Source organism: Cetorhinus maximus, chromosome 11, assembly GCF_964194155.1.
Source record: "Cetorhinus maximus chromosome 11, sCetMax3.hap1.1, whole genome shotgun sequence".
In the NCBI taxonomy this organism is placed as follows: domain Eukaryota; kingdom Metazoa; phylum Chordata; class Chondrichthyes; order Lamniformes; family Cetorhinidae; genus Cetorhinus; species Cetorhinus maximus.
This window is the reverse complement of record NC_135889.1, coordinates 33,202,969-33,227,025: the sequence shown is the minus strand read 5'-3', so window position 1 is coordinate 33,227,025 and position 24,057 is coordinate 33,202,969. Positions and strand designations below refer to the sequence as shown.

Sequence of the window (24,057 nt, the reverse complement as noted above, 5' to 3'; positions counted from 1 at the left end):
ACCTTGCTCTTCTTGATATATATTAAACGACTTAGACTATGGTGGGCAGGGCATGATTTCAAAATTTGCGGATGATACGAAGATTGGAAGCATTGTCAACTGTGATGAGGATAGTCTTGAACTTCAAAAGGACACAGACATATTGGTGGATTGGGCAGACAAATGGCAGATGAAGTTCAATGTAGAGGAGTGTGAGGTGATTCATTTTGGCAGGAGGAATGTGGAGAGACAGTATAAAATAAAGGGAGAAACTCTAAAGGGGGCACAGGAACAAAGGGACCTCGCTGTATACGTACAAACGTCATTGAAGGTGGCAGGGCATGTTGAGAGAGCAGTTAATAAAGCATATGGTATCTTAGGTTTTACTAATAGGGTACTAAGTACAAGAGTAAGGAGGTCATGTTGAACTTGTTTAAGACACTAGTTAGGCCTCATCTGGAGTACTGCGTCCAGTTCTGGGCACCATACTTGAGGAAGGATGTGACGGCATCGGAGAGAGTACAAAGGAGATTCGCAAGAATGATTCCTGGGACGAAGAACTGCAGCTATGAGGATAGATTAGAGAGGTTAGGATGGTTTTCCTTGAAGAAAGGAAGACTGAGGGGAGACTTGATAGAGCTATTCAAGATGCTGAGGAGTATGGACAGGGTAAATAGTGAGAAACTGTTCCACTCAAGAAAGCATTAAGAACCAGAGGGCACAGATTCAAAATAGTGGGCAGTAGGAGAAGTAATGTGAGGAAAAGTTTTTTTCACCCAGACGGTAGTTGGAGTCTAGAACGAACTTCCTTCAAGAGTGGTGGAGGCGGGTTTCATTGAGGTATTCAAAAGGGAATTGGATTGCTATCTGAAAAAAGGATGTGCAAGGTTACGGGGATAAGGCAGGAGAGTAGGATTAGGTAGATTGCTCTTTCAGCTGACTCGATGGGTCGAATGGCCTCCTTCCGCACTGTAAAGATTCTGTGAAACAACTAAACTCTCAAAAAACTTTTGTAAATAGTATACTTTAAAATAAACAGGAGACATGTGGCAGAATGCTGTATATGAAATATTAAACTAATTCTGTCCTAATGATTTGTGGGTATGCTAATGGTGGCTCAGTAACAGCATAAATCCAACAAAAATAATAGAATAGATGTGTATGTAACTTCTAAGCAACATAATATGAAGTTTTCAGAGGGCATGGGGGGTTTATTTAGTATGATGTGGTTTTTAAATGTTTGACAGTGGTGTATATCCTTACCATCATGCTATCATGAGCTACGGTCAATACATCACTTGCTTAATAAAACAATTCTGCTTCAAAGCAACACTTACTGGCTTGAGTTCAGTAGCATCCCATTCCAGATATTCTGCTACATGGACCATTTGGTTAATGATACGGTCTAATTCCTGAAGTTAAAGTAAAAATAAAAGTTAATCAACCGACAATTTATCTTTTGTTTGCAAAGACACTATGGGTTGGATTTTATCAGCCATCTGGAAACAGGCTGGGAGACAGAGGCCTCATAAGATGACAGCGGAAGGCATCGAAAGGCAGGAATGGTTGCTCAATGGCTGCCAGCCAACCAAATGGCTACTTCCAGCCCTCACCAACATTTTACTGGCATGTGAACAGACCACCCAGTAAACCATGGTGGCCTTCTGGCAGGTGGTGGTGGGAAGGGGTAGTTAAAGGGACCTTTCTTTCTGGCTGCTCTATGGCCGATCGAGTGGACCTCCAGCAGCAATGGCCGCCCTCATGGCTCCATGCCACCACTGGAGGGTTTACCCCTCCGATTATCAGGGTCTGCCTGCCACAGTAAAAAAAAACTTACCTGACTTACGAGGGCACCTCAACATGGAGGTGACCTCTCCTTCTCCCTGCAGCCTCAGCAGCAGCCACCTATACAGGTGGTGATACCGAGGCTGCTGGCCCAGAGGGCTGGCAGCTCTCAGGTGAGCCATCTATAATTGACCCCCAACGGTAATACCCCACCTAGGGTCCTGCATCCACCAATGTCGGCCTGGACCTACTTTTTGTCCTGACAGCAGGTCTTCCTAAGTTTTCCCAAAATTCCGCCCTATATATTTTAGAACATGAATCATCGCAGATAACAAATATAAGATCAATTCAAATCACTGTATAAATAGCACAAACCTTGGCTTCAAATCAGACTATTTTACATTTCCACTCCAGCCCCAAAAACGAATTAAAGATAAAGATGAAACATAAATTAAAACAAAATTACACCACCACACTTGGAACCCTCATTGCTGGAGCCTTTCCAGTGAGAGGACCTTATTTTCTGGCATCACGAAGAAAGCTGATACAATACTCTAATTGTTATTAGTTCACTGATTGTGAAAACTTCAGCTTACATTCTGCGGACTTACATTCTCTTGTTCTGGCTAAACAGCTTAATTTAGCTTAAACACATTTCTGGACACCGAAACTGCAAAAGCAATTACTATAAATGCTCGCAGGTTCCTTTCTAAGGCCCAAACTTTGGCCGAGTCGGAAGGGCTCTGCGCCTTAGCCAAAGTGGCACCAGAGCGTCAATTCCGAAAACCCCACCCCTGAACCCGGCATCCATCATTTTCATTGGGGGGATCGGGGGGGTATGTGTGGGTGGGTAGCATGGATGGGGCATAGGGATTGGGTGGAGGGTGAGAGGGGGGTGAAGGGAGAGGGCTAGAGGACTGTTTTTTGTTTTACTGTTTTTACTGCAACTGTAACAAAGTCCCAGAGAACCAAAGCGGGCCTTTTAACCAGCCTGCTTCGGCACCAGGCAGTCCCTGTGGCCGCCTCTGCATTGTTTCTGGGGGCAGGGGGCCTGACACCAGTTAGCAACATCCTCCACCCCACACCCCCCACCCACTCCCCCAACCCCCACACTGCCGAAATGCAAATCCAAATATTTGGGGCACTTTCTCCAAAGTAGGGTTCGTCGAGTCAGGAAATTTCATACCTGACTTGGGAGCAAGATTGCGGTCCCAAGTCTCTCAGCTGTAGCTCAAGATATGCTGCAAATTTACCATGGACAAGTAATCCCTGTTGCCCCTTTAAAACAATATCGAAGTTTACAATATTTAATTATTGCAGGAAAAACTGTATAGAAATCATAAACTTGTTAACTACTATTGATACTTCTGCTGTGAAATTCAGGAAAAATATGGGCTTTGAAAAGTGAGGGGCATTATTTCTGTTGGGTAGGCGAGTCTCAAGGATTACAGCTGCAAACTATTAAATAAAAAAAACTTACTGAGCTATCCAGAACACCATTTCCATCTGTGTCATAGAGTCGAAACATAACTGTCAAAAAAGAAATATTAGAAAGTGACTAATGATGCACTCAAATACTGAACCTCAGATATTAATTATTTTTATGAGCTAATTTATCATCTTTATTCTCTATGTGACTTGAAAAAAAGCAGAAGTTTAGTATTAACAGTAATTTAGCATTTTAAGAGATCGGTTCCAATTCTCAGAATTACTTGAATGGGTAATCGCGGCATTCCATCTTCAAAATAATTTATGAGGAGAGGTTGGAGACAGAAAGATCTTTGCTGTGCTTTTTTGCCCCTCAGATTTACCTCAGAAATGTTTGGGATCCACTGAACTGCTAATGCACCAATACATTTGAAAGTACTGCAAGGTCTTTGCGATTTGGCACTACTATTACTTATAGATAGGATAGTTTGATTCATAAGAGTAAGATCCAAACTGCAAGAAAGACTGTTCCAGGGTTCCTGAAAAAACCTATTAGGCTTACAGGATCTCTTCCACTCCCCACCCTCCTTGCATCATTACTGTCATACGTACCCCCTGGAATTATCACCTGGTCATCAATCATCCGCTGTAAGTGTGCAGAATAATGCACTGCTGCAATTATGGTCACATTATGCATAATGTTAATGCTGACATTTGACAATTCCCTAAAAGATGCAGCAATGAACATTTTCCTTTAATACTTATATAGTGAGAATGCAGGAATTTACTTCAATGATTTTGAGTAAATCTCTGATATTTTCCATTATATTAATAAATTCATAAAGTTCATAAAATATCTCGTTTGTAAACATACTTTCAAATTGGCTTCTGTGGTAAATGGGGTGGGTTATGTGGCAAAATGGCCGATTCATGGCAAGAATGACCTCAATAATTCTTCAATTGTATGGACTAGATGCTCATGTGAATGTTTGGTGTTAAGCAGATAGTAGTCCTAACACTTGTGTATTTTCCCCTGGTACCATCTTATTAAAAGGAGCCAATATCACCACTGAACATATTGAAAAATATATTTGAAGTCTCAGCTGATGACTGAAAACCAAACAATCTAATGTGAATTAAGATATTAAGATACTGACTTACAAAGTGAGCCCAGTTTCATTCATTACTAAATCAAGAGAAGATGGCCTAGTCACAACAGAGCATGCTGCAGCATATGACTAAACTCAAAATAATTAGCAATGATATCCTGTAAAAGAAAAATGTAGTCTAATGGCGGAACACCTCAAATAATTCAGCAAGTATGCCATGATGCAACAAAATGGCATATGGCAGGCAAGAATAGTTGAAAATCAAAGTAACTATTTCAAAAGTGTTTAATTTGCAGATAGTATATAATTAAAACAGTACAGACATTACACCACTTGTTACAGTGGACCTATAAATCAAATCATATCAACCCCATCCTCTATTTCTGTGCCCTTGGAAAAACTTGGCTCCAGTCCTTTTAAGGACTGCAAGATTTCTTCATCAAGTAATGAAACTGATTTTTTGTTTATTCACAGACCATTACAAATTTCTGAAAGGTGCTGCAGACTCACCTATTTCGCTCCTTCTACTTCCAATGTTCAGCAGTCGTAAAAGCAACATAATTTTGATATCCATCAAGAATGTTCACAAGTTTTCAAAGTTGTTAATTATCTTCAGCACTTAATTTAGCTATTTTTGCAGCTAAAAATCTTTTTTTTGCTTCTTCCTTATCTGGTGCTGACTTGGTACCTTAATACATGTAGTCTGGACACATGGTCATGAACCTTAATCCCATCATTGTGCTTGTGGGAGCCAACTGGTGACAAGGGATATATTTCATGATCAAGGCTGATAATTGAAATTGATTTTAAAAAATGTTTTCACACTTAAGTGGTTTAGTTACGTTTGAGCAACATACTCCGCTCTTGCTGCCCCCCACCCTTGATCTCTTTATTGTCTTGGAACAAAGAACCTGTTAGGATCACCCTGTTGCCCAACAAATATATGGGCTAACAATGAGATTGTGGATTAGTAATCTTAAAATTTCAACTTGAAGCAACTGGCTGATCTAAAATTGAACTTATAGAACTAGTTCAAAAAGTCAGTGACTAGATAGTTATCAATTTTCCAATACACTTTCTGAAACTTGATATAAATGGAGGAAATAGCTCTCTGTTGGAAGACACAGAAAACATAAGTGAAGAAGTAAACTAGAACAAGTGAACTAGAGCAGCTAGATCAAGTGGAAAATAAATTCTGAACAGCATTTTCAATGTGAACCAATATTAATCATTATTGTGAAATAAAAACAGAAAATGCTAGAAATACTCAGCAGTTCTGGCAGCATCTGAGGAGAGACACACACAGAGTTAATGGGTGGAATCTTCTGGCCTCTCTGGTCGTAAGCTTGGAGGCAGGAAGGGCATTTAATTAGGCAGGACGGTGGCGTACCTGAATCCCACCACCTCAGCCACAATTAAGTTCTGGGTGGGAAGGCCCATGTCGACCTTCCTGCCCTGCCACCAATTGAGGCCCTTAGGTGGCCAATTAATGAACACTTAAGGGTCAAATCCCACCACCACCAATATTAACTCAGTGGTGGACAGGCCTGTCACCATGCAGCGTGCACAGCAGCCAAAACCAGCTTGTCACCTCCTGGGGGGTAGGGGTCCCTCAATTAAAGGCATTTAGCGCCTGATTGAGGGACTGGGCATTGGGAAAGGGGAACCCTCTGAGAGCCTCCCCTCTGCCCTTGCTGCTAACCCCCCTACACCCCTCCCTTATGAATCCCCCCCCCCAGCACCCCGTGAAACCCTCCACCCACCAATGTAACTTATCTGTCTCTCTCTGCGATCCTGGGACTACAGTGCCTGTCCTTCCGGTAACAGCCATGGCCTTCCCAGTGGCGTTGCTGAGCACAAGAGCTGCTGACCTTTGCCAGCACTCGGTAGGCGAGACTACTGCTCCTGGGGTCTTGATTCCAGGAGTAGGCACACCACTGGCCTCAACACTGCCTGATTAGCTTGTGGTTCAGCAGGCCTTCCCGAAAAGAGGCAGTGCCGGTCTCTCGCCGGCTCTCCAGACAGTAGGTGATACCCCGATGCCTCAACAATAATCTGCCCAGTGCTTCTGGTCAATGACCTTTCATCAGAACTGGGAAAAGTTAGCAATGTAACTGGTTCTGAGCAAGAGGTGGGTGGGAAAAAGTCCCAATAGGAAGATCAGTGATAGGGTGGAAGACAGGGAGATTGAATGACAGAAGGGTTTGTTTTATAGGGATGATGATGAGGCAAGAAAATAAAACAAACAAAAGATGTACCTAGAGCAGGTGTGCTGCTGTCTGAAAGGGAAAATATGAGAAAAACCGAAACATGCAAAGGAAAGGAAATAAAATGGGGGCAAAGGTTACCGTCTGAAATCGCTGAACTCAATGTCGAGAATGGAACACTCATTATTGTGGATGGGGGAGCACTATTCAGCTTCATTTTTAAATTAATTTTATATCCCTCATTAGTATCAGCCGTAAAAATTGTTAGATTCTGCATATTATTCCTTAACCAAATCCCATATTATTCATCTGGTACGAGATGCATCAAAGCAGCTGGTGGAACATGGCCTTTACTATGTCTCCACTGTTTTATGTGGGAATGCCAGACATTAATTTATATCGTTTGTGAAGACTTGGCCACTGGTGAGATTTTAACAGGTGCAAAACTCAATCCTACTATTTGTTGAAATGCACCAATGTATATATGTACTGTGCCACCAAGCTGGGCTTTGAGTCTGGAGAACCATTTCATTAAAACCCTTAAGTAACAAAAAATCTCTCAGACAGTTAAATAAGTGGGAAAACTATCTTTGCTTTATTCTTATTTATATTAAATATCTACTTGTATATCCTGTCATAGACCTTGGCTCCCTTTTGTTATGACATTCATATACAATTTCAGTCAAAGCATTTTCCTAATATTAATTCCTATGGCCATGTTTGTGTGTTTTACCCATGTAGAATTATCCCGCTTTGATTGTGCACCATGATTTACACCATGTTCCCACAAATGGCTCAAAGGGTTTTTGAATCGTTTTCAGCCATTATTTTTCCTCAGTGTCTGAAATTTCTACTAAAGTTAATTTGATTTTATAAAATAGATGTTATTTATGCTACAATAATAACATATTACATGTACTCTTTGAACTGTCTTTTGCATTTTCTTAAATGCTTACTAGAGTTTTTACTTGAAGGCTTCTTCCAAGGCCTGGGCTGGCGCTTAATAATTGTGGTGGTTTTCCAACTTCATCTCGATTCCATGCCCCAGAATTTTGCAATTCTCCAAATTAGTCCAAGTTAAATCTTATATAAGCACAAAATCTAACGTATGTTCATTTATAAATGATAAAAAGGAAATCGACTGATTCGTGCTACTTGGTTGGTGATACCTTCAACTTTGAAACATCACCCATCTTCATTTGTGCATCACTCACACTGCTGTTACAAGTCTTACTCACCCCCAGACTCACTTCTTCAATATCCTTCTCAATGGCACCCCAAGATTCCCTGCCCCCACACAGATTTCAATGTATTCAGAACTCTGTTGCCTGTAACTGCTCACCATCATCCTTACCAACCTTCAACAGCTCTCTGTTCCCAGTGCATCACCTTCAAAATTCTTGTCTTGTCTCCCAATTATTTCACAGCCGTACCCCTCATTCACTCTTCCAAGTCTGCTCTACTTGCACCCTCAGTGGCAGTCGCTAGCCATCTTTCCTTCCCACGCTGAAATCTCTTCCCAAATACCTGGCCCCACCTTCAAAATCCTCCTTAAAACCAACTGCTTCGATTGGGCCTTCAGTTATTCCCCCCTAGTCTGACCCCAACTATGAAGTCCCTTGCCTTGTTCAGTTAAACGCAACTCTTGCTGACATTATCATTCTATGATATAGAAAGCTATGTTTATAATCAACGTGTTTGCCTGATAGGAGACAAAGATCAATCTAAATGCATCTATAATTTTTGTTGCAATATTATTTAATACTTCGAGTTTGCAGTGGTGTCTGTCTACTGAGTTCCTATACAGTAGATGTATGTTTAACATTTCAAGAATTTTTTAATTATACAACTTGAACCAAATAGTCTGTTAGTTACACTGTCATTGGATCTTGAAATTTACGCAACATATACACTGCAGTTACACAGCAGGTAGAACATCCTGGGTAAAGTTTGGCCCTGCTGGAGGCAGGAATGGAGGCAGGCAAGTGAGGAATTTCATGCTGCTGGCCGGTTCCCCACACCATACCGCCCTGGGTCATTTTCCTGGAGGTAGGATGGGGGGTGGCAAGCGGACAATCTGCTGGATAGTGGTGTATAGTCAATTGACCAGCTTAAGGGCCTATTGAGGCATTTTGTCAGAGGCCCCCTGGAATTTTACAATCAGCCTTCAGATCTGGATCTGGGCAGGGTGGCGGGTGGGCTGGGGGTAGGGTGCATCCTCCCGGCGACAGAACAGGGAGTCAGCATTCCAGCCAGGCTTAGATGCCCTCTATGCCTGTCCAGATGCAGGGGTAGCCGCAGGCCACCCCGTGAAGGGTTTTACCCCCTCCACCCGCCCGACACACACAATGGTGGCCCAGCTCCAAATGCCTTTTTTATTTTAAATTTGAGTAAGTTGGCACTCTCTCCCTCACTTACCTGTCACGGCTCTCCAGCTTCGCGGGCCCACCCACTGTCCTTAATTGGATAGCAAGTGCACCTTCTGGCCACTAATCTGCCAATCTGGGGAAAATCACAGGTGAGCATACAATCTGGGCTTCAGATCCTATCTGAGACTGACGACAAGATCTTGATGGCCCCATATTTACATTACCAGACTCCTAACTGGTTGGCACTCAAGTGAATGGGTATGATTTAATAAATACAGGTATGAATTAATTGCCATTATGGAGGCCTGGTGACAGGATGATTGAGACTGGGAACTGAATATTCAAGGATATTCATTATTTAGGAAGGATAGGCAAAAAAGAAAAGGAGGTTGGGTAGCACCGTTAATAAGGGACAAGATCAGTACATTTGTGACAGAGGATTTTCAATCAAAGGATCAAGATGTAGAATCAGTTTGGATGGAACTAAGAAACAGCAAGTGGCAACAAACATTGGTGGGAGCTGTTTACACGCAACCAAACTGTAGTGGTAATGTTGGACACAGTATAAATCAGGAAATTAGAGTTGCATGTAACATGGGAAATACACTAAAAATGGGCAACTTCAATTTACATATAGACTGGGTAAACCTAAATAGCACTAATGCTGTGGAGGATGAACTCCTGGAGTGCGAACAAGCTGGGGTTTCTGGAGCATTCATTGAGGAACCAACTAGGGATTGGGCTATTTTAGATTTAGTGTTATGTAATTAGAAATGGCTAATTAATAATCTTGCTGTAAAGGAGCCATTAGGAAATAGGGACAATAATATAACAGAATTTTAGATTGGGCAGGAGTTTCCGCTCCCGTTGGCGTCGGGCGTGTTTGGTGGTATGAGTGGGCAATATGGCGAGAAGGCCAGAAATCGATTTTACACTGTCGCGAAATCAGTTTGCGATCGTACGCTCCTCCCATCAATGGTGGGCTGCATTTCCTGCCACTGCACGTCGGGAACCTAATTTCAATACTTTAGCATCTCATTATAAGCCCTGCTCACTGGAATCATCTCCCCACACTGAATCATCTGGGTACGGCAGCGTGTTTGCACACCGACGTGTTTCACAACTGTATGTAAGCATCTGGCGAGCTGCACTTCACTCGGTTTGTTTGCCTACCTTGCTTCGGGCAGCACTCGCAGTCATCAGTGCCAGGCTTCACAGACAGCACCACATCACTTTTAGGGGGGCTCATGGGCAGGTCTCTACCTACCAGACCAGCTGGAAGGCAGGGGCGACTTTTCAATGGCTGCAGCATGAGGGCTTGCTCAGGGAAGGGGGAGAGGTGGCCTCAGGCAAAGGAAGAGGAAGCAGGGTGAGGGCTGTACTAGGGAAGTGGAGGTATCCCAGGGTGTGTGTGGGGGCACATGGTGACCTGTGCAAGTGGCCTCAAGATGGTGAGGGCTGAAGAGGCAGTCTCCAGAGGAGATGAGGCCAGGTGGAGATGTGAGGTTGTGTGTGAGAGACAAAGAGCGGTGATGCCTCGTGAGCTGGCAGTGAATGTGATGCCAGTGAATGGGTGATTGCCTTGGTGAGTGTGAGAGTTTAGAGTGATGAGATGGTTGCCTTATCCTGGTGGCACAGATGAGATCATTCATCCTCTTTCTGCACTGGATAGTCAACCTCTCCTGTGCAGCATTGGCACTGATCACCACTGCCACCGCCTCCCAAGCCGGAGTGGTGAGATTGCTGGACCTCGTGCAGCAAGAGAGGGGTTGGAGGACCTCCAAAAGGCACCCCAGTGACGGGTCACTGAAGTCTTCTTGGCTTTCAGGGCCATGTCTTCACTGGAGTAGTCCTGGGCTGCGAGCATTGAGAACTGTGTGTGTGGCTGCAATTTAGATATGGCACCCAGAGTGCGGAAACAGTGAGGTAACGATGGACTGGTGAGTCAGAGGCCATCCGTGAGACGGCGTGTATCCTGTAGCTACATAATTAATTAGGTGGGAAGCGGATGAAAACCCGTCAGTGCGGTCGGCAGGTAAACTGTCGTTTTTCACAACCACACTTAATGCAATTCTGGGATGATTCCACCCATTGTGTTTGAAAGTTAATTCTGAAAGTAGGCGTCTTAAATCTGAACAAAGGAAACTATGAAGGCAAGTTGGCTATGGTGGATTGGGAAAATATGCTAAAAAATTGATGGTAGACAGACAAAGGCTAATAATCAAACTAGGTAAATGATCTACAACAAAGTACAAGGTACAAAAAACCAAACAGGAAATGTGAATCTACCGTGGCTAACGAAAGAAGTTAAAGATTGCATTAGATCAAAGTGAGTGGCTTATAAGGGTGCCAGAAAAAGTGCTAAAAGCTTCTTTAGGTATGTGAAAAGGAAAAGATTAGCAAGGGCAAATGTGGGTCCTTAGAGGCGGAGACAGGAGAATTTATAATGGAGAATAGGGAAATGGCAGAGAAGCTAAACACTTGCTTTTGTCTGTTTTCACAGAGAAAGATACAGAAAATCTCCCAGAAATACTAGGGAATGAAGGGACTTGAGAAAATGAGGAACTAAAAGAAATTAATAAAGAGTTGGTACTCAAAAAATTAATGGGATTGAAGGTTAATAAATCCCTTGGGCCTGATGGGTTACATCTCGGGGTATTGAAGGAGGGACTATATAGATAGTGGATGCTTTGATGGTTATCTTTCAAAATTATATAAATACTGGAAAGGTTCCTGCAGACTGGAAGTAGAAAATGCAACCCCGCTATTTAAGAAGGGAAGGAGAGGGCAAACGGAGAACTACAGTCCTCTTAATTCAACATCAGTAGTAGGGAAAAATGTTAAAATCTATTATAAAGGATGTGATATCTAGACACTTGGAAAATAATGATATGATTGGGGCAGAGTCAACATGAAAGGAAAATTACGTTTGACAAACCTGTTGGAGATTTTTGAGTAGGTTACTTGTAGTATAGATAAAGGACAGCCAGCGGGTGTGGTGTATTTGGATTTGCCAAATGGAGATTAGTAAACAAAATTAGATTGGGGGTAATGTACTTGTATGGATTGAGAATTGGTCTATAGACAGAAAACAGAGAGAAGGAATAAATGGGTGATTCTCAAGATGGCAGGCTGTTACTAGAGGGGTACCACAAGAATCAGCACTTGGGCCACAGCTGTTCACAAACTATATAAATGATTTGGATGTGGGGACCAAATGTAATATTTCCAAATTTGCTGATGACACAAAACTAGTTGGGAATGTAAGTTGTAAGGACGATGCAAGGAGGCTTCAAGGGACCTGCACAGTGAGCAAAAACATGGCAGATGGAATATAATCTGAATAAGTGTGAAGTTATCCATTTTGTAGAAAAAAAGAAAGGCAGAGTTCTTAAATGGTGAGAAGTTGGGAAGTATTGATGGCCAAGGGGACATGGGTGTCCTTATTCGTAAGTCACTAAAAGCTAACATGTAGGTGCAGCAAGCAATTAGGAAGGCAAATGGTATGTTGGCTTTTATATGAGGGGAGTTGAGTATAGGAGTAATGATTTGAATGTGGGGACCACATCACTCTCGCCTGGACCTGGAAAAATTTATCAATTTTGCTTCCAATTTCCATCCCTCTATCACCTTCACACGGTCCATCTCCGACACTTCCCGTCCCTTCCTTGACCTCTCTGTCTCAATTTCTGGTGATAGACTGTCCACCAATATTCATTACAAGCCCACCGACTCCCACAGCTACCTCGACTACAGCTCTTCACACCCCGCTTCCTGTAAGGACTCCACCCCATTTTCTCATTTCCTTCTCCCCTGTCACATCTGTTCTGATGATGCCACTTTCCAAAACAGCTCTTCTGACATGTCTTCCTTCTCCCTTAACGGAGGTTTCCCACTTACTGCAGCTGATAGGGCCCTCAACCGTGTCTGACCCATCTCCCGTGCCTCTGCCCTCCCACCTTCCTCTCCCTCCCAGAACCATGATACGGTCCCCTGGTCCTCATTTTTCACCTCACCAGCCTCCACATTCAAAGGATCATCCTCCACTATTTCCACCAACTCCAGCATGATGCCACCACCAAACACATCTTTCCCTCACCCCTCTTCAGCATTCCTTAGGGACCGTTCCCGCCAGGACACCTTGGTCCATTCCTCCATCATCTCATCCCCTTCCCACGCAATCGTAGAAGGTGCAACACTTGCCCCTTTACCTCCACCCTCCTCACCGTACAAGGACCCAAACACTCCTTTCAGGTGAAGCAGTGCTTCACTTGCACCTCCTACAATTTGGTCTACTGCATTCACTGCTCCCAATGTGGTCTCCTCTACATTGGAGAGATCAAACCCAGACTGGGTGAATGCTTTGGGGAATACCTTGCAATCATGCAATCATGACCCATACCTTCCTGTCGCTTGCCATTTCATCACACCATCCTGCTCTCATGCCCACATGTCTGTGCTTGGTCTGCTGCAATGTTCCTGTGAAGCCCAACGCAAACTGGAGGAACAGCACCTCATCTTCCAATTAGGTACTTTACAGCCTTCTGGACTTAACATTGAGTTTAACAACTTCAGACCATGAACTTTCTCCTCTAACTTGACCCCTTTTTTCAAAATTCATTTTTATTTTTATCGACTTTTTATTTATTTTCATTTATTCATTGTTTTATCCCTTTTTTTAATCCCCACTTTTTATCCCATTTTCGATCCTTTCTTCCCCACCCCCACCCCACCACCACAAGGGCCATCTGTTACTTGTTCATGTTGTTCCTTTCAGAGTGCTTACTCTTGTTCTGCTATTATCACATTCTGCTTTCTTACCTTATGCCACTATCAGTATCTCCTTTAGCCCTTACCACTACCATTAACACTGACTTTGTCCTTTTGTTCATGACATCTTTGTCAATCGCTCCTTTGCCCCCATCTATCGCTGGCCTTCATCCAGCTTCAACTGCTCCACCCCCTTAAATAGTATAAATTTCATCACATTTCTACCTCTCTTTCGCTCTGAAGAAGGGTGATACAGACTTGAAACGTTAACTCTGTTTCTCTCTCCACAGATGCTGTCAGACCTGCTGAGTTTTTCCAGCATTTTTGGTTTTTGTTTCAGATTTCCAGCATCCACAGTATTTTGCTTCTATATAGGAGTAATGATGTCTTGTTGAAATTGTATTGAGCCTTGGTGAGGTCGCACCTTGAGTATTGTGTACGGTTTTGGTCTCCTTATTCAAGGAAGGATATACTTACCATAGAGGCAGTGCAACGGAGGTTGTCTTATGAGGAGAGATTGAGGAAACTGGGCCTGTATTCTCTAGAATTTCGAAGAATGAGAGGTGATCTCATTGAAACTTACAAAATTCTTTCACGGCGTGACAGGGTAGATGAAAATAGGATGCTTCCCCTGGCTGCTTAGTCTAGAACCAGAGGGCACGGTCTCAGAATAAGGGGGAGGCCATTTAAGACTGAGATGAGGAGGAATTTCTTCGATCAGAGGGTGGTGAATCTTTGCAATTCTCTACCCAAGAGCAGTGGAAGCTTAATCACTGAGCATGTTCAAGGCAGAAATCGATAGATTTCTGGATACTAATGACATCAAGTGATGTGGGGATAGCGTAGGAAAGTGGAATTGAGGTAAATGATCAGCCATGAATTAATTGAATGGCAGAGCAGACTGATGGGGCATATAGCCTACTCCTGCTCCTATGTTCAGGAGAGAGTTTTGTGCATTTGTTATTAAATGCATGCTCACAAGATCCACTTATAAGAGTTACATCTAGGTATCCAGATGGTGTGAACACTGATGCCTGCACTATCTAAATATTTAAATTAATTGATGATATGTTTAAAGATATTCCACAAAATCAAGATCTGACATGGCACTGAACTTACACCCCATGATGCCAAGCTGAAACGGGATGAGACTAGTCTACCTAGGGTCTATATTCACCCCCCACCAACTCTCTCCTCTACACACCATTTTTGATTGTCTCTAAACTTGCCATTTAAGAACATACTTCATGGCATATATGGATATAGAAAGCCTCCTAGTCTTAGTAGCAAACATTTCTCTCCTTTTATCATATAGAGTCCAGCCCCAAGTAACTAATGGAACTCAAGACATGATATGGAACACCAAAACAACTTTTATTTTGAAAAAAGCACAGTACAGATTGGGACTAACATAACTAAACCTTTGGTAGAGAGTCTCTTATTCGTAATCAAACAATGAATCTCACCCAATTGTAACTGTGGACTATTTTAATTCAATTTATAGGAGTAACATACCTTTAGAAGTACGGCAACATATTTGAACATTAAAAAAATGGCCAATTAAAGGCCAATTGGTCCATCAAGCCTGCCCCATATAGCTGAGATTACTAATGAATTATGATACAGACTACTCCCAAACGACCTGAAACTTTAATCTCCTGGGAGAGATGATAACCCAATAAAAACACAGGTCAATTATGCCAAAAAGAAAGGGTAATTCCTCATCAACCCCTTTAGGGGGCAATTTTAACCCCGATTTTTATTACAGGGCGCCCATCTTGTGCGAGGTGGATCTCTGTCTCAGATGGAGACAGGTTTAGCTCTCTAGTGGGGGATGAAATAAATACAATAGCTATCGCTAGAGAAAAAGTACTAGGGAAACTTATCAGCTAAGGGCTGATAAGTCACCTGGGACCTGATGGGTTGTATCCTAGGATATTAAAGGAAGTAGCTGCAGAGATAGTGGATGCATTGGTAGTAATCTTCCAAGAATCCTTAGATTCTGGAAAAGTCCCAGAGATTTGGAAACTGCCAATGTAACACCCTTATTCAAAAAGGGAGACAAAAAAACAGATAACTATAGGCCAGTTAGCTTAACATCTGTCACTGGGAAAATGTTGGATTCTATTATAAAGGATGTAATAGCAGAGCATTTAGAAATGCATAATATAATCAAGCAGAATCAGCATGGCTTCATGAAGGGAAAATCATGCCTGACAAATTTATTAGAATTCTTTGAGGAGGTAACAAGTCGGAAAGATAAAGGGGAACGGATAGATGTAACATATTTGGATTTCCAAAAGGTGTTCGATAAGGTACCACACATAAGGCCACTTAATAAGATGAGCCCATGGTGTTGGGAGTAGTATATTAGCATGGATAGAGGTTGGCTAACTAATAGGAAAGAGAGTGTTGGGAGACAGGGGGCATTTTCAAGATGGCAACCTATAACTAGGGGAGTGCCACAGGGATCAGTGCTGGGGCCACAATTATTTACAATATATATTCATGACTTGGATGAGGGAAATGAATGTACTATTGCCAAGTTTACGGATGACACAAAAATAGGAGGGAAGGCAATTGGTGAGGATGGCACAAGAGTCTACAGAGGGATATAGACAGGTTAAGTGAGTGGGTAAAAACATGGCAGATGAAATATAATTTAGGAAAGTGTGAGGTTATGCACTTTGGCAGGAAGGATAGAGGAGCTGAACGTTATTTAAATGGAGAAAGACTGAAGAAAGCTGCAGCACAAAGGGATTTGGAGGTCCTCGTCCATGAATCCCATAAAACTAGCATACAAGTTCAGCAGGTAATAGGTAAGGCAAATGGAATGTTCGCCTTTATTTCAAAGGGAATGGAATATAAAAATAGGGAAGTCTCGCTAAAACTTTACAAGGCACTAGTTAGACCTAGAATACTGTGAATAGTTTTGGTCCCCTTATCTAAGGAAAGATATACTGGCATTGGAGGCAGTCCAGAGAATGTTCACTAGGTTGATCCTGGGGATGGAGAGATTTTCATAAGAGGAGAGATTGAGTAGGTTGGGCCTGTAGTCATTGGAGTTTAAAAGAATGTGAGGCGACATTATTGAAACGTATAAGGTTCTCAGGGGGCTTGACAGGGTAGATGCTGAGAGGTTGTTTCCCCTTGTGGGAGAGTCTAGGACCAGAGATCATAATCTCAGATTAAGGGAGCTCCCATTTAAAACAGAGATAAGAGGGAATTTCTTCTCTCAGAGGGTAGTGAATCTATGGAATTCTTCACCGCAGAGGGCTGTAGAGGCTGGATTGTTAAGTATATTCAAGGCTGAAATAGACAGACTTTTAATCAGTAAGGGAATCAAGGGTTATGAGGAAAAGGCAGAAAAGTGGAGTTGAGGATTATCAGATCAGCTATGATCTCATTGAATGGCGGAGCAGACTCGATGGGCCGAATGGCCTACTTCTGCTCCTACGTTTTATGGTCCTGAAATTTGGTGAATCAGTGTTCACCACACAAGCTGGCAACATGTTCCACAAACCCATTATTATCTAGGAAAAGAACGATTCAACATGCAACTTAGTTCTGCCCTTACTTAACTTGGAAGCGTGACACCTGGCCTTCCCTACTGTATCCAGTTGAAATAATTGGTCCACACCACTTAAAGGCAATTTAGTTTTTCCATTATCTTATAAATCTCTGTCCTCCTCTGAAATATATAGACCATGTTCTTTAAACCTTTCAGTGCAGCCAAGATGTTATGAACTGAGCTTTTTGGTAAACTGGGAATCTTGAGACCCTCCTCTGCATCCCTTACAAGCTTCAAAAATCCTTCACGATGAGACCACCAAAACTGGGCATCCTTTTTGAACTGTATTCTAGCCAAGGTCTTGAACACTGATAAAACTGTATAGTCTGTTTCAGTGAATTGTCCTGTGAATCCAGCCTAGAATCCGGTTGGTTTTAACTATAGCTTCAAGGCATTGGTCATGAATGTTTAGGAAGTAGTGTTCCATATTCCTCACTGATCTTCCATTCTCTTGCTTCTGCCTCAACATCTGGTTCACTTCTTGCATTCCTTAGTGTTGCATTTTACTTTTTGACAATCTGTCCTCTTTGGTCGGAGACCATTGGCTTTTCCCTCTCCTTCTAGAGGGAATGTTCACTCTGTTCATTTATAGAGTGGACTCTGGTTTTTTCTCAGTAGGGTCTGCCATGTTCCTCCTGGAAGTTGAAGGTTTACCTCCCTTATGTTTGTATGTTCCTCATCCTTGAGCTCAACCTGCAGTTCAGCTTCAAATGATGCGCTCTGTTCATTCATGTGCACTCATGCCTCCGAGTTTTGTCTTGGTGAGTTGGTGGTTGCTTTTCTCCTACTCCAGGATCGGCTTCATGGGCAGGATTTTTGGGTTGTCGGGCGGACCTGGGAGCAGCCGGGAAAAGGTCCACCACCCGCGATCGCCCCCGACTGCAATTTCACCCTGGCGGGCCAGTTAAGGCCCACCCAGCATTAAACGTAGCTCCGCACTGGTCAAGAAGGGCCGAGTGGGGGTGGGGGCCTGTTGGCCGCTGGGTCCAATGTGACCCGGCAGCCGGATTAAAAGTGGCCCAGGCAGCCCCTGGAAGGCTGCCAAGGGTGCCTCCTCTGCGTTCCCAAAGCGAAGTTATGCAGTCGAGTAAGGCTGGATACAGCAGGCGGGAGGGCAGGTCGGGTGGGCACCCCGCCCCCCCGCTTTTCTGACAAGTGTCTCGCTGTCCTCCTGGAGGAGGTGGCTACCAGGAGGGTCACCCTTGTCTGCAGAGATGGGAGGAGGAGGCCACCACACCTCACTGAGAGGGCATGGGAGGAGGTGGCAACGATGGTGAGCAGCCATGATGCGGCCTGTGCAGCTGTGTCACGATCCTCTTCCTCCAGTGGGACCCCCTTGCCAGTGCCAGATTATGGAGAGCGCAGCATGCAACCACGATCAGTGTCACCCGCTCTGGGGGGTATTGTAGTGCTCTCCTTCAACGGTCCAGGCATCGGAAGTGCATCTTGAGAAGACCTATGGTCCTCTCTACCACTGCCCTTGTGGAGCCATGGCTCATATTGTAACGCTTCTCTGTTCTTAGGTGGTGGAGAGGCATCACGAGCCACCTCTTCAATGGATAGCCCTTGTCACCCAGCAGCCATCCATCCAGTCGGGCTGGAGCACTGAAGAGCCTCGGCACCTTGGAATGTCTCAGGCTGTAAGCGTCGTGGGCGCAACCAGGGTACCTTGCACAGACTTGCAGAATCAGCATCCTGTGGTCACACACTATCTGCACGTTCATGGAATGGAAGCCCTTCCTGTTGACGAAGGCACCAGGCTCACCTTGATGGCCACACGTGTGCAGTCTATTTCACCCTGGACACGGGGGGAAGCCAGCAATCGCTGCAAAGCCTCTGGCTCACTCAGCCTGTCTGGCCTCGTCCGTATGGTAAAGAATAAAGGTCAAAAACCGCCTGAACAGAGCTCCTGTCACCTGCTTGATGCAACTGTGGACAGCTGATTGGGAGACTCCACATAGATCCCACACTGAGCCTTGGAAAGAGCCAGGGGCACAGAAGTTGAGGGCCGCTGTGACCTTCAGAGCCACTGGCATTGGGTGTCAAGCCACACAGTCGGAGCTGATCTCAGGCACAATCATCTGACAAATGGAGGTCACAGTCCCCCTTGAGAGGTGGAGCCTCCTTCGGCATTGTACCTCAGACATATTGAGGTAGCTGCATTGCCACCTGTAAACCCTGGCAGCAGGATCGTGGTGACTTCTGCAGCCCCTTCCGCCTTGGACTTCCTGCTGGCCCTGTGCCCCTTGTGCCTGTGCCTCTTCTCCCACAGGCCCCTCTCTTGGAAGCTGCACTGGGACACCTGGCCTCCTCTCCCTTCTGCCCCTCACTTCCTCCTCAGAGGAGGTGCCACCAGCAGAGACCACAATCCCCATTACCAGAGTAACGGAAGGCTGTTTGAGACCTGGAAGGGTCCACACAGTCAGAATCCTCTGAAAGCCTGGCAGATACCAAGGAGCCCTGAAATGAAGCCTGGAAATGCTGGGAATGAAGCCCTGAACAGAGATGAAGCTGCCAAGTACCAATAAGTCACCAGCAAACTATCTACCAAACTCCTCACTACTCACACTGACAATGCTGCTGACCCTTTTTATCTCTCCTTAGATGAGATTTTTGAAAATGTCGGCAGGCTGCCTGCCCATTTTGCGTATGCGACGAGCGCAAACTTGCACGCACAATGAAAAATCGCCGTCAATTGGACTGTTAATGGCCTTAATTAATTAATGCCAATTAATCAATGGCGGGCGCAGCTCTGGCATCCACGCAAGCCAGCCAAGCGAACTATCGCACGAGTTCACGAAGACGTCAGGATGCTCCAACGTCAAACGTCCAATGTCATCGTGCACTATTTTACGCCTGATTCGGTCGGGCATGGGACATAAAATCTTGCCCCATGTTGTGCGTATGATCTTGAAGCTCCAGTTTTATTGCTGTAGCTTTTACCGGTACTGTGACAGCAACCATTTGACCTGCAGTTCCGGCCCAACTTTCTGCTTTAAGTATGTTGGTGCTCATCTGGAGGTTTGGGGGTTCTGAGGGAAGAAGAGTATTTTTTGCTGTCTGCAAAGGGGCTGGAATAACTGCCTCTGCAAAGAGTGAGGACAATTTCGAACTGAAGTCCCAGTCGAGATCATCAGCACTGGTGGACCTCTTGAGAGTCTCTGATTCAGTGTAGTTAACTACAGTGGTTGTTTTAGGTGTCTTCTGCCATTTTGAGGAAGATGAGGGCAATAGAGGTATCTCTGCTCAGGAGAGAAAAGGATTGATTGTGAATGATATACAGAATTTTGATTATTTGATTGTTGCCATACTGGAGCGGCTTGTGAATCATGCCTATGACTGGTAGTTGGATTCCTCTGGAACGATACAGTGGTTTATCTGTCATCCGTGGCCAGAGGTCTTTTAGCCACGGTTCCTGATCTGACAAGACCATCACACTGGTTTGTATGTCTAATTTGAAATTCATTGTGACCATTTACAGATAAGTCAACATTCCAAAATGTGAATCAGGGATCCTTAATTTCTCCAAAGAAGTATTGTTGGACTTCTTACTGGTGTGGCTCATCTATCTGATGGACTCATTTGAGATCCTCCACACCTCTCGAAGTTTCGGACTTGCACCTCTTCCCAAAGTGTCCCAGATGGTTGCAGTGAAAGCACTGCACAGCAATTAATGGACACTGCTCATTCCTGTGAGGTCTTTTGGCACCACAGCACTAACATGGTCTGCCACCATCTTGTGGTTTGCTTGGGTATTGCTTTCTTTGCCCTGTAGTCTCTGTGCCCTTTTGCTGCTTTATGAGCCGAACTGTTAGGGTTGGTCTGTAACATGGTTTAACTCCACCACTCAAAATGGGTCAGTTTTGCTGGCGGACTTTCAATTGGCTGATGATTTGGATGGCTTTTTCCAAAGTCAGATCTTCTTTAGATAGGAGTACATCCGAAAGAGTATCAGCCACTCCCACTAATATTTAATCTCTCATGAGCTCCGACTTAAGGGCACTATAGTTACAGCCAGCCAATCTGTAATAACTAATTCATGATAAAGGCTATGGGTTCCCCGAGCTTTAGGACTCCCTTGTTAAATTTTACTCACTCCAAAATGTTATTGCTTCTTAGGTTAAAGTAGGTGTCAAAGGACTTCATGGCCTTTCCAAAGTTATCTGAAGATTCATTAATTCCTTGTCTGGCAATTATGTTGTCAGCTATTGGACCTACTGAATATTATAATGTATTCACTTGTTCAGCCTCTGTTTTCTTATTCAACCCCTGATGCTATCATATATCTTAAAAATCTTCTTCTCCATAATGCTCAATTTTGCATCTGGTCTGACCCATCCATCTGCCTTAATTTGTGTGGCAGTGTTGATTTACCAACCAGCACAGGGGAACATAGCTTTCATTTTTAAAAAAATGGTGCCGCAGTGGTCTTTTTTTCTTCCCACACTTATCACAATTTGGCAGGCTCCTGTCGTGGTAATGGAGCCATTTTAAACTTCATCAATTCTACAGAAAATCTTTTGAATGAATAGTTTTGGCCAGCTAGTTGTTTCTCTGAACTTGGAGAAAAAAAACTGAATCCGATTTTTTGCTCTGACTTCTGCTTAGTTATTTTTTTGTTCACACACAGTTATGGCACCAACTCTGGATCTGGGCTGCAGTGTTCTTCAAGCTGCGTTTGTTGAAACAATCGGTCTGCCAGTGCTGCATTTAAAAGCTTATTTCAGCTTTTGTTTGGGGTTTGCTCACCCTTTTGCGATCTGGTGAGGTCCTTTGATTCTGCTGTCGGTCAGGTCTCGCAATGGACCTCCACGTGCTCTGATGGAGTCCTTTTATACTGCATGGTGGATCTTTCTTCTGCCCTTCAACCCCCACACCTGTAATGTAGCTTCCTGGGTGATCTCCAGCTGTGTATTTGAGGTCTTCAAGGTAGACGCACTTCTCTTAGGTCAGACTACAATTTCTTTACTTCTTCATTCTTAAGGATTTTGGGATCATTCACCTGCTGCCGTCATGTTGTAACATCCTAATTCTACAGAACTCAGGACCATTTCAACCACAATCTGGGGGGTCGTGTTGGTTTTTATCTAGTAAAACATTTATGGTTTCATTATAGAAAACAGGGATAGCCTTTGCAGAAAGGTTTTCAATAGTCATATGCACACCTTCCTTCTGAGCATCGCAATACCCTGGCTAACAAATCTACATATGCAAACATTTTCTTATACAGTGCAGGCATTTAATTAGCCAATTTTACTGCACAACATAGGAGCAGATAATGTAAATCTTCCAGCCCTACTGAACTCATCCTTCCACAACATCAATTGTACCATTTCTCTTCATTTCAGCAACTTACCATTTTCTTAAATGAGTCCAGTACAGTTTATCCTCTATGTACACAAATACTTGATATTTGAGAAAAACTGGTGCCTTCACAACTTTGATACAGAGCCTCAGCGTGGTGCAGCAAAGTAGGTGTAGAGTGGCAATCTGACAGTGGATGTGGACAGTGGACAGTGGCTCACAACACAGTTTTGCTGCCCGAACACATCTGAAAATAATGTTTCCAGTTTACTGTTTCTATTCCATTAGATAACATAATTAAGGATCATCTGGGGATGAAGAGCCCTAGATGATCGAATTGTCCTCATAGATCAGTCTTATTGGTCACGTCTTTATTGGCCTTGGGATCTGGACAGCTCCGTTATATCACAATAATTTTCTAAGCAGTGCTGTAGGTGTAGCCTGGCCAAGATACTTTATACATTCTAAAAACTTGTGGGGATGTGAACTCAATACCTTTGTCAATGTAACTCACGATCTTGTTCTATTTATTGCCACCTTGTGCTGTTTGGACAAGAAGTAACAAACCAAAGAACACCATAGTCCCTGTTAACTTCCCTCACAGCAAGTTCTATTCCATCCAGGAATTACAGGTGCCTCCAATTCTTACTTCCAATATGCAAAACCTTATTTATTGATGTTGAACTTCACATGTCATAGATCACCCCAGGATTTTGCAGCATATTCTGGTTCCTTGGTTAATTCCTCAGAGCCCACAGTCGCTCGGCATCATCTGTGAAGTTAGTTGCATTAATACCACAATTTCAATTTCAAAGTACTTATTACAAGGAGAAGACGGGTTCCAGCACCACATTTGGGTATCTTATTCAAATCTAGTTTCTTTTATGACTCTCTGGTATGTTAACAGATATGGTTATCTCAGGGGCAAATTCAAAACAAATCTACAGAAACATTTCAACGAGTGGTAAATCTATGGAACAGGCTCCCTGGAGAAATTATGATAGCAGTTAGCATTGATTCATTCAAATACAAATTAATCGATTTCTTTTAGATAATAATATTTTGGGGTACAGTCCATGAGTAATTTGAGACATGTTGGAGTGTAGCATGCTTGGGAGGAACAGGTACCTTTGAACCTATGGTTCACATAATTTTCCACCTCTAGGGTTTTGCCCAACTCATGTCTGAGACTAATTAATACAGATTGATTGCAATGATTGGTCAACAACTCCCATTATCATTGTATCATATGACCACCAGGATGTAGAAGAGAACAAGATGGACCCTGGTCTATTTTTTGTATGGCATGTTCCTCACAGCTGTGGTGACTCTATTTTTTAGGCAGATATGAAGGGGATGCATTTTCTGAGAAAAAAACAAATGGAGATAATAACTGATTTGCGATGAAACAACTTGAACCTAGAACTAAAACCACCCTTATCCAGAACTCCCATATTTAAAATGATGTAGATTCTCACTTTACAAGATTGCCCCATAAATTGTACATGTGGCTGAAAAGAACCATTCCCAACTAA

At 43.5% G+C, this 24,057-nt stretch overlaps 1 protein-coding gene across 9 annotated transcripts in view; it reads right to left on the bottom strand.

Moving 5' to 3' along the window:
* LOC144686492 (diacylglycerol kinase beta-like) overlaps positions 1-24,057 on the bottom strand; it is a 691,325-nt gene that overhangs the window by 354,129 nt on the left and 313,139 nt on the right. For all 9 annotated transcript variants that reach the window (XM_078551766.1, XM_078551771.1, XM_078551773.1 and 6 more), the window contains 2 exons: positions 3,245-3,294; positions 1,317-1,391 (listed from right to left, as the gene is read on the bottom strand). In XM_078551766.1, the coding sequence (XP_078407892.1) occupies positions 1,317-1,391; positions 3,245-3,294 (125 nt within the window). The remainder of the gene's footprint in view (positions 1-1,316; positions 1,392-3,244; positions 3,295-24,057) is intronic.